General features: G+C 51.4%; 1 protein-coding gene across 4 annotated transcripts in view; it reads right to left on the reverse strand.

Annotated features, from left to right (window-relative positions):
• The window catches only part of LOC139228760 (paralemmin-1-like), a 490,867-nt gene that overhangs the window by 171,021 nt on the left and 305,391 nt on the right, over positions 1-14,455 (reverse strand). For all 4 annotated transcript variants that reach the window (XM_070860087.1, XM_070860088.1, XM_070860086.1 and 1 more), the window contains one exon: positions 2,789-2,879. In XM_070860087.1, the coding sequence (XP_070716188.1) occupies positions 2,789-2,879 (91 nt within the window). The remainder of the gene's footprint in view (positions 1-2,788; positions 2,880-14,455) is intronic.

Genomic DNA, 14,455 nt, shown 5'->3' on the forward strand with positions numbered 1-14,455 from the left:
CTCCTTTTTTAAATAGGAGCGTTACATTTGCAGTTTTCCAATCTGCTGGGACCTCCCCAGGATCCAGGGAATTTTGGTTAATTCCAACCAATGCATCCACTATCCCTGCCGCTACTTCTCTTAAGACCCTAGGATGCACAGGCTGCGAAACCGGCCCTGGTGACTCATGATCAGCTTGGCATGCCTTCGTTCATGCAACGCCACTGTACGCCTGAGATACTACAGCGATATTTCTAACCATTGGACCCCGTGGTACTCTCAGTCCCCAAGGTCAAAGGTCACCAGGTTCCATCCCTCACATCACTTGGAATTCTGAGGCTTTCTTGAGAGGTCGGTGGGGGGCGAGGGGGACAGGAGTCTGTGTTGGCCTATTGGAAGCATTTAGATGAGGTTGAAGGGCATGACACAGTCTCTTGTCTCATTTCCCAGTGTGGACAGTAAGGGTCCCATTGGCACGCTAAGGCCTGCCCATGAACCTGGTCTTACTGGAGGATCTGTGGGGGATCCCAGAGGAAGGCCAAAGACTGCAAGGTGGGGACATTTAACCAGTTCATACCCCGCTCCCACGTCGCGGTGCCTGGGGGAACCTTCTGGCTGCCAATTTCTATCTGCACCAACAAGGCCGTGACCTCCCCCGGCTTGACACGCTGTCGCGGGGCTGGGAGGCCTCCACCTCCAGCTCACTTTCCTGCCCCTCCCACTGGTGCGAGGCCTGGGGTGGGAGCTGCACACTTTCGGTGCCCTATTCCTGTCCAGTACCAGGTAAGTGTGGGGGGAGGAAAAAGAGAGGAACATCTGTCCTGCTCGATTGGGTCACTGGTGAGGAAGCATCCAACAGTCTGGCTGCTTGGGCATTTGCATATTGTAGTGGGGCCATTGGCTCTGTTGTTACAGCTTCCTTGGGGATCAATTCCCTCTGAACGCTTTAACTGTCCAAGCAGAGAGGTACTTTAATCTCTGTTTATAAGTGTGGCTGTAGTGATACCCGCCCTCCTGTATGGCTCAGGGATGTGGACCATATACAGCAGACACCTCAAAGTGCTGGAGAAGTACCACCAGCGCTGCCTCCGCAAGATCCTGCAAATCCACTGGGAGGATAGACACACCAACGTCAGTGTTCTCAATCAGCCAACATCCCCAGCACTGACCACACTCGACCAGCTCCATTGGGCGGGCCACGTTGTCTGCATACCCGACACAAGACTCCCAAAGCAAGCGCTCTACATGGAGCTTCGACACGGCAAACAAGCCCCAGGTAGGCAGAGGAAACGTTACAAGGACACCCTCAAAGCCTCCCCGATAAACTGCAACATCCCCACCGACACCTGGGAGTCCCTGGCCAAAGACCGCCCTAAGTGGAGGAAGTGCATCCGGGAGGGCGCTGAGCACCTAGAGTCTCATCGCCGAGAGCATGCAGAAAGCAAGCGCAGGCAGTGGAAGGAGCGTGCGGCAAACCAGTCCCACCCACCCCTTCCCTCAACCACTGTCTGTCCCACCTGTGACAGAGACTGTAATTCCCGTATTGGACTGTTCAGTCATCTGAGGACTCACTTTTAGAGTGGAATCAAGTCTTCCTCGATTCCTAGGGACTGCCTATGATGATGATGATGACAAATGTGGGTATATGGGTCCCTGCAGGTTGGCACCAAGCATCTATATAACACAGCCTGGCCTCTCTCAGGAGGCCCTCCTATTTTCCAGACATGTCAGACAGAGGAATTCCCATTGGGGAACCCATTGGTGCCGTGTAATTGTGCTTGGGAGTAAACATTCTCTTTTACAGCAAAGGTTCTTGAGAATGTAAGTGGAAACAGTTTAACAATAAGAGAAAGGATTTGCTCCCACACACTTAACTTTAGATTATAACAACAACTTGTCTTTATATAGTGCCATTAACATAGTGAAACGTCCCAAGGCACTACACAGGAGCATAATCAAACAATGTTTCACACCGACACACGCATGGAGATATTGGTCAGAGAGGTAGGTTATAAGGAGCGTCTTAAAGGAGGAATGAGAGGTGGAGAGGTTTAGGGAGGGAGTTCCAGAGCTTGGGGCCCAGGCAGCTGAAGGTACGGCTGCCAATAGTGGAGCGATTATAATCAGGGATGCTCAAGAGGGCAGAATTAGAGGAGCGCAGGGTTGTGGGGCTGGAGGAGATTACAGAGACCGGGAGGGGTGAGGCCATGGAGGGATTTGAAAATAAGGATGAGAATTTTGAAATCTAGGTATTGCTTAATGGGGAGTTAATGGTGCGCAGTGAGCACAGGAGTGATGGGTGATCGGGACTTGGTTAAGACGTGGGCTGCTGAGTTTTGGATCACCTCGAGTTTACAGAATGTGGGAGGCCAGCCAGGACGTGTTCATGACTTCAGGATACTTGCTGTCACCTAGCAACCCTGGCTTCCCATTTGCCATGGCTAGCCTGCTCACCAGAACAATGAGAGAATATGTCCAGGCCCATAACCTCCCATAAATGATCATTGAAGTGAAGCCTAGAATGGGTTGGTTATCAGCGGGTCGGGACTTGCTGTTATTTTCTTCTCTCTGGCGCCCATTCCACACACAGAAATAGAGAGACGGCAGGAAAGCCATGTCTGAGTGCTGCTGGACTATTCAACTGGGGCTGCATCACTGTTGAACACAATCCCGAGCTCGCACACCGAATCTATCTCTAGGTAGAGAAAAAAAGTGCCCCATTCCATTGTGTCGATCACTCTGATAAATGCAGCATTCACTAAAGACGCGCAGAGTAACAGTCACCCTCTCACTAAACCTTTGTACACACCTTCCCCTCAGCCTTCAGCTTCTCCTCCATGCTGTTTTCTTTAGAGATGGCGATGTCTCCATTCTCAAGTGATTCCAGCTCCATCTCAAGCCTGAAAGAGATGAGAGCACATTCAGTAACAGAGAGATTAATGTATATCAATACCCCAGAAGCAAAGCAATTAAGACATAGGCACATTACAGGGGCTCTTGTCGTCATAGGTTACCTGTTTGGCTGCTTTGATGAATTGGGGACAGAAAGACTTTTGTCCTGACTAATAGGATCACCTCATAACGCATTCATTCTCCTGACATCGGGCTCAATTCCACATGGCTGCATTTTGCTCTTTTTTCCAACACTTTCAAAACAATACACAGTAAGACTGACAACTTACTGTCTGTGAAAGGGGTCACTCTCTAACGCCATTCCCCCATTCACCACAACACGTCAATATTCATCCTTCAACAACAAAGCATTTAATTGCCCATTTTTCTCATTACTGTGTGTGGGAGCTTGCTGTGCACAAACTGGCTGCCGCGTTTCCCACAATACAACAGTGAATACACGGCAAAAGTACCTCATTGGCTGTAAAGATGCGAAAGTTTGCTCTGTCTGCGCAGTCAATACCCTCAGGGGCAAGTGGAGTTCAGGAAAACGGCAAAGTGATTTGGGATTCGATGCTGGAGGCGACAATGTCACCTCGAGCATAAGCCCCAATTTTCGATGACTGGGAATTGCCCCTTGAGACCTTGTTGGAATTCAAACAGCCCTAAACTTTTGATGCCTTTTCTTATGGATAGATTGCTAGAACTGGAATACTCTGATGATACCAAATTAGTGGGTTTAGCAATCTGTGAGAAAAAGTGCAAGAGATTGCAGGAGGATATTAACCGTACATATACAAAGAACTTGCATTTATATAGCGATTTTCACATCCTTCTGATGTGTTGCACAGCCAATGAAGTACTATTTGACATGTAGTCACTGTTGCAATGTAGGAAATGAGGCAGCCAATTTGCGCAAAGCAAGCTCCCACAAACATAGAATCATAGAAAATAGGTGCAGGAGCAGGCCATTCGGCCCTTCGAGCCTGCACCACCATTCAATATGATCATGGCTGATCATGCAACTTCAGTGTCCCATTCCTGCTTTCTCTCCATACCCCCTGATCCCTTTAGCCATAAGGGCCACATCTAACTCCCTTGCAGCAATGAGTTGACGCTTAATTAAATGTTATATTGCTGAGGAAAAAACTACTGGCCAGAACAAACTCCACTGCTCAACCTCAAATCGTACCATGGGTGCTTTTACATCAACCTGAGAGAGAAGACTTGGTTTAACATCTCACCCCCGACAGTGCAGCACTCCCCGAGTACTGCCCCTCCGACAGTGCAGCACTCCCTCAGTACTGTCCCTCCGACAGTGCAGAACTCCCTCAATACAACCCCTCCGACAGTGCAGAGCTCGCTGAGTACTGCCCCTCCGACAGTGCAGCGCTCCCTCAGTACTGCCCCTCTGACAGTGAGGCACTCCCTCTGTACTGCCCCTCCGACAGTGCGGCCCTCCCTCAGTACTGCCCCTCCGACAGTGCGGCATTCCCTCAGTACTGCCCCTCTGACAGTGAGGCACTCCCTCAGTACTGCCCCTCTGACAGTGAGGCACTCCCTCTGTACTGCCCCTCCGACAGTGCGGCATTCCCTCAGTACTGCCCCTCTGACAGTGAGGTACGCCCTCAGTACTGCCCCTCCGACAGTGCGGCCCTCCCTCAGTACTTCCCCTCTGACAGTGCACCGCTCCTTCAGTACTGCCCCTCCGACAGTGCGGTCCTCCCTCAGTACTGCCCCTCCAACAGTGCGACACTCCCTCAGTACTGCACAGCAGGGCCAGCCTAAATTTTGTGCTCAAGTGTCTGGAGTGGGACTTGAACTCATGATCCTCTGCCTCTGAGGCGAGAGGGCTACCACTGGGTTGTAAATTTTAAGAGGGAGGAACTTAACTTACCCTGACCCATTTAGAAACATAGAAACATAGAAAATAGGTGCAGGAGTAGGCCATTCGGCCCTTCGAGCCTGCACCACCATTCAATAAGATCATGGCTGATCACACCCTCAGTACTCCTTTACTGCTTTCTCTCCATACCCCTTGATCCCCCTAGCCGTAAGGGCCATATCTAACTCCCTCTTGAATATATCCAATGAACTGGCATCAACAACTTTCTGTGGTAGAGAATTCCACAGGTTAACAACTCTCTGAGAGAAGAAGTTTCTCGTCATCTCGGTCCTAAATGGCCTACCCCTTATCCTTAGACTGTGTCCCCTGGTTCTGGACTTCCCCATCATCGGGAACATTCTTCCTGTATCTAACCTGTCCAGTCCCGTCAGAATTTTATATGTTTCTATGAGATCCCCTCTCATCCTTCTAAACTCCAGTGAATAAAGGCCCAGTTGATCCCGTCTCTCATATGACAGTCGAGCCATCCCGGGAATCAGTCTGGTGAACCTTCGCTGCACTCCCTCAATAGCAAGAACGTCCTTCTTCAGATTAGGAGACCAAAACTGAACACAATATTCCAGGTGAGGCCTCACCAAGGCCCTGTACAATTGCACTAAGACCTCCCTGCTCCTAAACTCAAATCCCCTAGCTATGAAGGCCAACATACCATTTGCCTTCTTCACTACCTGCTGTACCTGTATGCCAACTTTCAATGACTGATGAACCATGACACCCAGGTCTTGTTGCACCTCCCCTTTTCCTAATCTGCCGCCATTCAGATAATATTCTGCCTTCGTGTTTTTGCCCCCAAAATGGATAACCTCACATTTATCCACATTATACTGCATGCCATGCATTTGCCCACTCACCTAACCTTTCCAAGTCACCCTGCAGCCTCTTAGCGTCCTCCTCACAGCTCACACCGCCAGCCAGTTGAGTGTCATCTGCAAACTTGGAGATATTACACTCAATTCCCTCATCTAAATTGTTAATGTATATTGTAAAGAGCTGGGGTCCCTGCGGCACTCCACTAGTCACTGCCTGCCATTCTGAAAAGGACCCGTTTATCTCGACTCTCTGCTTCCTGTCTGCCAACCAGTTCTCTATCCACGTCAGTACATTACCCCCAATACCATGCGCTTTGATTTTGCACACCAATCTCTTGTGCGGGACCTTGTCCAAATACACCACATCCACTGGTTCTCCCTTGTCCACTCTCCGAGTTACATCCTCAAAAAATTCCAGAAGATTTGTCAAGCAGGATTTCCCCTTCATAAATCCATGCTGACTTGGACTGATCCTGTCACTGCTTTCCAAATGTGCTGCTATTTCATCCTTAATGATTGATTCCAACATTTTCCCCACTACTGATGTCAGGCTAACCGGTCTATAATTACCCGTTTTCTCTCCCTCCTTTTTCAAAAAGTGGTGTTACCCTCCAGTCCATAGGAACTGATCCAGAGTCAATAGACTGGCATAGAATGGTCACTGGCCCTGGAAATGTCACATTCGATCTGCCCTGCAAGGAAGCCATTGGCGATATTATAAGCGGCTGTCTTTAGGTGTCCAGGTAAACTGCCTGGAACAGGTATTGGACACTTTGCATATCTAAACGGGGATCCTAACATCAGTTGTAGAACTCGAAGCAAAGCGTGGTTAGAAATGGGTCCATGTAAGCTCCACCTAGTTGTACCGGGTCATAAGAACACAAGAAATAGGAGCAGGAGTCGGCCATTTATCCCCTCGAGCCTGCTCCTCCATTCAATAAGATCATGGCTGATCTAATCCTGGCCTCAACTCCACTTCACCGCCCGCTCCCCATAACCTTCGACTCCCTTCTCGCTCAAACATCTGTCTATCTCCGCCTTAAATATATTCAATGACCCAGCCTCCACGGCTCTCTAGGTCAGAGAATTCCAAAGATTCACGACTCTCTGAGAGAAGAAATTCATCCTCATTTCTGTTTTAAATGGGTGCCCCCTTATTCTGAGACTATGCTCCCTAGTTCTTGATTCCCCCACGAGGGGAAACATTCTCTCTGCATCTACCCTGTCAAGCCCCTTCAGTATCTCATACATTTCAATCAGATCACCTCTCAGTCTTCTAAACTCCATTGAGTATAGGCCCAACCTGTTCAATCTTTCTTCATACACCAACCCCCTCATCTCGGGGTCTTGAGCAGGCGAACCTGGAACCCTTGAAGGGACGGCTGGCGGCCACTCCACAAATGGTCACGCAACGTTTTAGGAGTTACATTTGTGAGGACCTCCTCGCAGTGCGGCACTGCGGGGCGGTGTGTGTCGGGCTCTCCGTGCCCTCTCTGTGCCCTCTCCGCGCTGTCGCCCACCCTCCCTGGGCCTTTCTTTGAGCGGATCAGTCTCGGCTGGGGAGCTGTGTCCCACTGCCCCATGGTCATCCGCAGCTCACCTGTTCAGTTCGAACAAGGCCCTATGCCGATCGGTTCTGGCCTCTCACTGACATCACCGGCACGCATTTGGGTCGCACCATCCATGTTGCTCCGGAAATCAGTGTGGGCTGAATATTTCTGCCTTACCCCGCCCCCCCCCCCCCCCTCCACACCCACCCCATGGGTCCGACCAACTGGCTTGTTCCTTCTCAGGTAATTCGGAGAATTTGCTGACTTGAAGCCGTTGCACGATTCAGGGTTTGGACATGGACTGAGGGGCAGCAAATGGTCCTTCAGGGTTCCCACTCACCACTCAGCAACGATAACTCAGTGGGACATGTTTCTAGCCATGTAATGCTGAGCATGGTGGAATAATCCAGCCCCTTTCACTGCTTGACTTCAGGAACCGAGTCACAGGAACAGATTCAGAAATCTTTCATCTGCGGTACACGGATAAAATCCACATGCACGGTGCCATCTCTCCCACACCTCTAATGCACACGGCTATTTCGGCCAATTCCCTGTGGTACGGCCCTGTACCCACAGCACACAGTAACCATATTGTGACGTGTCGGAGGGTGATCACCCAACCATCGACAATGTGGGTGGCGGCTGCCATGGTCATTCCTGTTCTTGTCTTGTTTATGTAATACAGAGCTCCCTCCAGTGGACTACTGTGGCAATGCAACTACTGATGTAAATACACCAAAAGGGTCATGGGGCAAGTCACATGATGACAAGTTTTCTGCAGAGCATCTTGTGTGTTTGTGATGTGGTAAGGGATATATCACAGTTTACTAACACGGAAATACTTATCCATAAGTGACTCTGACCTTTGCATTCCGTGTCACTGCTAGGGATGTAAAGTTGTAGGAAAGAGTCACTCAGTCCAGTGAGATGGTGCCACCATTCATTCACGTTCTTCCCAACCCCATCCTGGCGTGAAACCCTTGTCCTGTTACTTCTCACCAGCAAGTTGTGAATTGCATTTTGCGCGCAGAGTGGGCGAGGGAATAATTCCATTCATCAACATCCAAGGAACACTGTGACTATTGGCATGGCACAATGCCTCATCCTCTTCAACCCCAGGAGGCACTGCCCCAATCTCCGGAGAGGAAAAACACTTCATTTAGTTGTTCTTCTTAAGGCGGGCGGGGGGGAGCCGAGTGTTAAGCAGCTCACATAGCAGCAAATATTGACTTTCAATGGATTAGATTTTGAAGCGAGTCTTTACATTTCCCAAATGTAAATCAGACGCCTCTCCTGGTGTGACAGCTCTCCCCCAATCGATGCATCTCACACTGTAAGATGAAACCCTGGCGACTGCACACTGAAGCTGAGTGGATTTGGCAGAAATCACCGTGAGTTCACTTGGGGGCCAAAAGGGTTACCAGGGTAACGGTGTGTTTCTGACAGTGTTTCTCACTGACACAGCCTCCGATAATCCATTGCACAACCCCCGGAAATAAAGCAACGCCGTTGCATTTAAACAGCTCCTTCCACCAGCTCGCAACATCCCAAATCATTTCACACTCAATGAGATACTTTTGAAAGGTAGTCGCTGTTGTAATGTCGAGAAACACGGCAGCCAATTTCCACACAGCAAGCTCTCACAAACAAAAATGTGATGAATGACCAGATGCTGTTTTGGGGGTAAATGTTGGGCAGAACACCGGGGAAAGCTCCCCCAGTGTTATATATTGTCCAGGTACATTAAATGTATAAGTACAATGGTGCGCCACAGAGGGCGCTGTGGTGGGAGACTGAAAGTACCTGCAAGACAGAGTATAAAAGGCTGCCCACCACACCTGAGAAGCACTCTGGAGTCAGACAATAAAGGACTAAGGTCACAGCAGTTACTACAACACCAGACCGTGTGGAGTCAGTGATTTGAGTGCTACATACATCACATTGGCGACAAGGACACGGACGAACTTCACGCAACTATGGCTACTCTGGGCTCGTTAAAGGATTTTACGATCGGAAATGATTGGGAGGCCTTTATGGAAAGGCTCAAGTACTACTTTACGGCAAACGACCTGACGGGGAACACGGACGCACTGAGAGAGAAGTATAAGGCGATATTGCTGTCCAGTTGTGGCGATGAGGTTTACTGTCTTGTCAGGGATTTGCTGGCACCCGAGAGCGCCAGGGACAAGTCATATGAGGAGCTGATCACACTCATTCGTGACCAACTGAAACTGAAGGAGAGCATCCTCACGGCCAGGCACAAATTCTACCACCACTGCAGACCTGAGGGCCAGGATGTCACCAAATATGCTGCGGACCTCAGGAGACTCGCGGCGCCATGTGATTTTGGCACACACCTTGAAGACGCGTTGCGAGACGTTTTTGTTATGGGGATTGGCCATGAGAGTCTCCTTCACAAGCTGCTATCCACTGAACCCACAGTCACAGCAAGCCATCACCATCAGCCGGGCACATATGACCTCGACGTGCAGCACCAAGCAGGTGATCCACACAGTCTTGAACCTGGCAGGCAATGTCCACAGGATAGCGCCCACCACGGACAAAACTGCAGAACGTGGCTCTGCCCGGGGCAGAGAGCACGGACCTCGGGGTCCTGGAACTCGGAGTCCGCCGAGGGGGGCCAATCAACCAGCACCATGCTGGCGCTGCGGAGGAAGCCATGGGGCTCACCGGTGCAGGTTTGCAGAGTACATGTGCAATACCTGCCACACAAAAGGCCACCTTCAGCGTATGTGTAAAAGACACCTGACTCATCGTGTGGCTGAGGAGATGGCAGAGGGTCCATTTTCCAGCGAGGAGCAGGCAGAAGAAGACGAGGCATTGTTTGGACTGTATACGTGTACCGACGGTTCGGCCCCCGTGATTATGGAGGTCAAGATTAACGGAGTCCCTGTGAGTATGGAAGTAGATACGGGCTTGGGTCCGTCGTTGATGAGTCAGGAAACCTTTGATACACTGTGGTTTAACCCAACTGCACGACCCAAACTGGTCCCGGTCACGGCAAAGCTGCGTACCTACACCAAGGAACTGATACCTGTTCTCGGCAGAGCGGATGTGCAGGTATCTCACGGGGACGAGACGCACGGTTTACCTTAGTGGGTCATTGCAGGCGATGGGCCGACGCTACGCGGCAGGAGATGGATGGGGAAGGTCCGTGGGAGCTGGGAAGACTTCACTCCTCCACAGACCGCTGTCCCCCGGGTCCCCAAAGAGCAGCGCCGACTGAGCTGGAGGAGAAATAAGCCGTTCATCAACAGTCTCAATTCCACAGGCCACAACAACCCTGCAGCCCCAACCCTGGAACAGCAGCTTTTCAACCCGGCTGCAGGAGCGGCAGCAGGTGCTGGAGCAGGAGCGGAGGCCACAGGAGAGGCAGCACCAGCAGCAGGAGCGGAGGCTGGAGCAGGAGAGGAGGCCACAGGAGAGGTGGCACCAGCGGCAGGAACGGAGGCTGGAGCAGGAGCGGAGGCCACAGGAGAGGCGGCACCAGCGGGAGGAGCGGAGGCCACAGGAGAGGCGGCACCAGCAGGAGGAGCGGAGGCCACAGGAGAGGCGGCACCAGCGGCAGGAGCGGAGGCTGGAGCAGGAGAGGAGGCCACAGGAGAGGTGGCACCAGCGGCAGGAGCGGAGGCTGGAGCAGGAGAGGAGGCTACAGGAGAGGCAGCACCAGCGGCAGGAGCGGAGGCTGGAGCAGGAGAGGAGGCCACAGGAGAGGTGGCACCAGCGGCAGGAGCGGAGGCTGGAGCAGGAGAGGAGGCCACAGGAGAGGCAGCACCAGCGGCAGGAGCGGAGGCTGGAGCAGGAGCGGAGGCCACAGGAGAGGCGGCACCAGCGGCAGGAGCGGAGGCTGGAGCAGGAGCGGAGGCCACAGGAGAGGTGGCACCAGCAGCAGGAGCGGAGGCTGGAGCAGGAGAGGAGGCCACAGGAGAGGCGGCACCAGCGCGGCGGAGGCTACGGAGGCGGCAGGTAGGACTTGGGAGAACGCGATTTCTCAGACAGATGCAAGAGCCAGAACAGAGGATACGGCCAGATTCAAGATCATGTTTTGGCTGTTTTCTTTCCTTCTTTCTTTGTTATTTCTTCTTTTCCAGAGAGTAAAACGGCAGGCCAGCGAGCTCAAGATGGCGGCAGCAGAGCTCTGCAAAGAACAAAGGCAAGCAGTACATCTAAAATGGCGCGCCCACGCTTCGTGGGAACCTCAAGATGGCGTCTTAAAAGGGAAATGCACCCGGGAGTCTTAAAAGGGCCTTATATCATTGGCGGTCCCCACAAAGAGACTTTTTGTAAGGCAAGAGTGAGTCTAAATGAGCAATGTGAATGTAGGATGATGGATTTATGATAAGAATTAATATTTTAATGCTGAATGGTTACTGTGTTTAAAATTATGGCTATGAATTACAAAAAGAGTTAATACCATGAGGTACAAGTAAAAGGGATATGGACCCGTGACTAACATGACCAATGGGCAAATGCGATTCTTGATTTAGGTGATTCATGCAATGGTTCAACGGCTGCTAAGGCGATTACTTCATGAGAACAGAGGCAACGCACCAGTTGCGATACCCTGTCTCAGCGCAGCCCATTACCTCGGGCACAAAGGGGCAGTGTACCACCACCGTACCTCACCCAGAGGAGCTGGGATTAAATAACTGTTCAGTGGACCTGCAACCTTTCGACATCACATCTGTACCACATTTTATATGTACCATACAAATGTACCGTCGATGTATACCTGCTTTCTGTTGGAGGTTATGCTCGTGTGCTTTATCCACCATGTAAGGACTGCAAATACCACATGTGTGCACCGGGTCCTCCACATGGGGGAGAAGAGGGAAGTGGATGGTCATTGACTCACACTCACAAATCAACCAGGGCGAACAAGGCCGAGGTCACCGGTATGGCTTTTGGAACTGGGGGGGGAGTGAGATGTTATGTATTATCCAGGTACATTAAATGTATAGTCACAATAGTGCGCCACAGAGGGCGCTGTGGTGGGAGACCTGAAAGTACCTGCAAGACAGAGTATAAAAGGCTGCCCACCACACCTGAGGGGCACTCTGGAGTTACACAATAAAGGACTAAGGTCACAGCAGTTACTACAACACCAGACCGTGTGGAGTCAGTGATTTGAGTGCTACATACATCACACCCAGTTCTTCAAATAGTGCCACAGGATCTTTTACATCCACACGAAAAAGCAGACGGGGCCTCGGTTTAGCATTACATCCGACAGTCCGCCGCTCCTTCAGCACTGCCCCTCTGACAGTGCAACACTCACTCAGTACTGCCCCTACGACAGTGCGCCGCTCCTTCAGCACTGCCCCTCTGACAGTGCAACACTCCCTCAGTACTGCCCCTCCGACAGTGCAACACTCCCTCAGTACTGCCCCTCCGACAGTGCGGCGCTCCCTCAGTACTCCCCCTCCGACAGTGCGGTACTCCCTCAGTACTGCCCCTCCAACAGTGCGGCGCTCCCTCAGTACTGCCCCTCTGACAGTGCAGCACGCCCTCAGTACTGCCCCCTGACAGTGCAGCGCACCCTCAGTACTGCCCCTCCGACAGTGCAGCGCACCCTCAGTACTGCCCCTCCGACAGTGCAGCACTCCCTCAGTATTGCCCCTCCGACAGTGCAGCACTCCCTCAGTACTGCCCCTCTGACAATGCAGCACTCCCTCAGCACTGCCCCTCCGACAGTGCGGCACTCCCTCAGTATTGCCCCTCCGACAGTGCAGCACTCCCTCAGTACTGCCCCTCTGACAATGCAGCACTCCCTCAGCACTGCCCCTCCGACAGTGCGGCACTCTCTCAGTACTGCCCCTCCGACAGTGCGGCACTCCCTCAGTATTGCCCCTCCGACAGTGCGGCACTCTCTCAGTACTGCACTGGAGTGTCAGCCTTGATTTTTGTGCTCAAATCTCTGATGTGGGTCTTGAACCCACAACCTTCTGACTCAGAGGTGAGAGTGCTGCCCACTGAGCCACGGCTGACAAAATGGCTGCACAGGTCTCACCGGGCACTCATATTGGTTCCCAAATTGTGAAACTCTGTTCCAATGTCGATGTTGTGTGCATGTGCTCGGGTTGCCAACCCCCAGGATTATCCCGGAGTCGCCAGAAAATGAAGATTAATCTCCAGAAACCTGCTGCGAGCAACACTGTGGAAAATCCGAGGGGCATTAAAATAAATTGTGTTTATTCTTCATTTTCTTTGAGCACCTTTGTTTATTAGTAACAAGACTATCGGAGATGAGATAAAATACAGTTTGACTGAGAGCCAAGAATCATCCAATTAGTCAATGAAGAGTCATTGCTTTCCAATTAGCCATGAGAAGGCCGGGGGTCGTGAAGATGGACAGGTCAGGTGACCAACAGCGTGGGCGGGGCAAATAATTGCAGGAGGTCATGTGATCAAACCTCTAGGAATACATTCAACCAGATTTGGCAACTCCTAGTGTGTGTGTGTGTATGAGTGAGTGAGTGAGAGAGAGAGAGAGTATGTGTGAATGAGAGTGTGTGTAAATATGTGTGAGTATATGTGAGTGTGTGTGAGTATATGTGAGTGTGTGTGTACAATGTGTGAGATTGTGTGTGTGTATGTGAGAATGTGTGTGAGTGAGTGAGTGGGTGAATGAGTGAGTGAGTGAGTGAGTGAGTGAGTGTCTGTGAGTGTGCAGTGCATGTCTCCAGTCGTCCTGGTTAACCCTTGCCACTGGACCAAGACCTCGCTCTGTCAAGCCCGTGTGGTGGCTGGTGTGCAACGGTCACCCCACGTTAAAAAAATCCACACATAGGCATCTTCCACCCTTCAGGATGTAGTTCGGGATCCAGAATATTAGGTTCTTCATTGAAATACCTGTGAACTCATCCCTTTTTGGCGTGGAAGCAAGTCATCCTCGATACGAGGGACTGCCTATGATGATGATGATGGGTGTGTGTGTGTGTGTGTGTGTGTGTGTGTGTATGGGTGGGTGTGTATGGATGGATGGGTGTGTGTGTATCATATTGCTGTTCGGGAATTTGGGAAGGGAATATCGTGTCATTTCCTGTACCCACTGTCAGTGTCAAGCTGTTCCAGGTAAAGGGTGAACACAAGTTGATGTGTGGAGCTTGGGTCGGACTGTGATGGTGTAACCCCCTGAGCTCAGTGTGAGGGTAACACTGGCTGACACGCTCTGGGTGCTGGGACCTGCTCAGTTGCAGCACTGTGCAGCAGCACAGTCCAATGCGTGGATGCTCACTCCACACCAGGAGGATCAGTTTAGGAAACAGATAGTGCCGTGAGCCGCCTGGTGACGGGAG

Source organism: Pristiophorus japonicus, chromosome 18, assembly GCF_044704955.1.
Source record: "Pristiophorus japonicus isolate sPriJap1 chromosome 18, sPriJap1.hap1, whole genome shotgun sequence".
Lineage (NCBI taxonomy): Eukaryota > Metazoa > Chordata > Chondrichthyes > Pristiophoridae > Pristiophorus > Pristiophorus japonicus.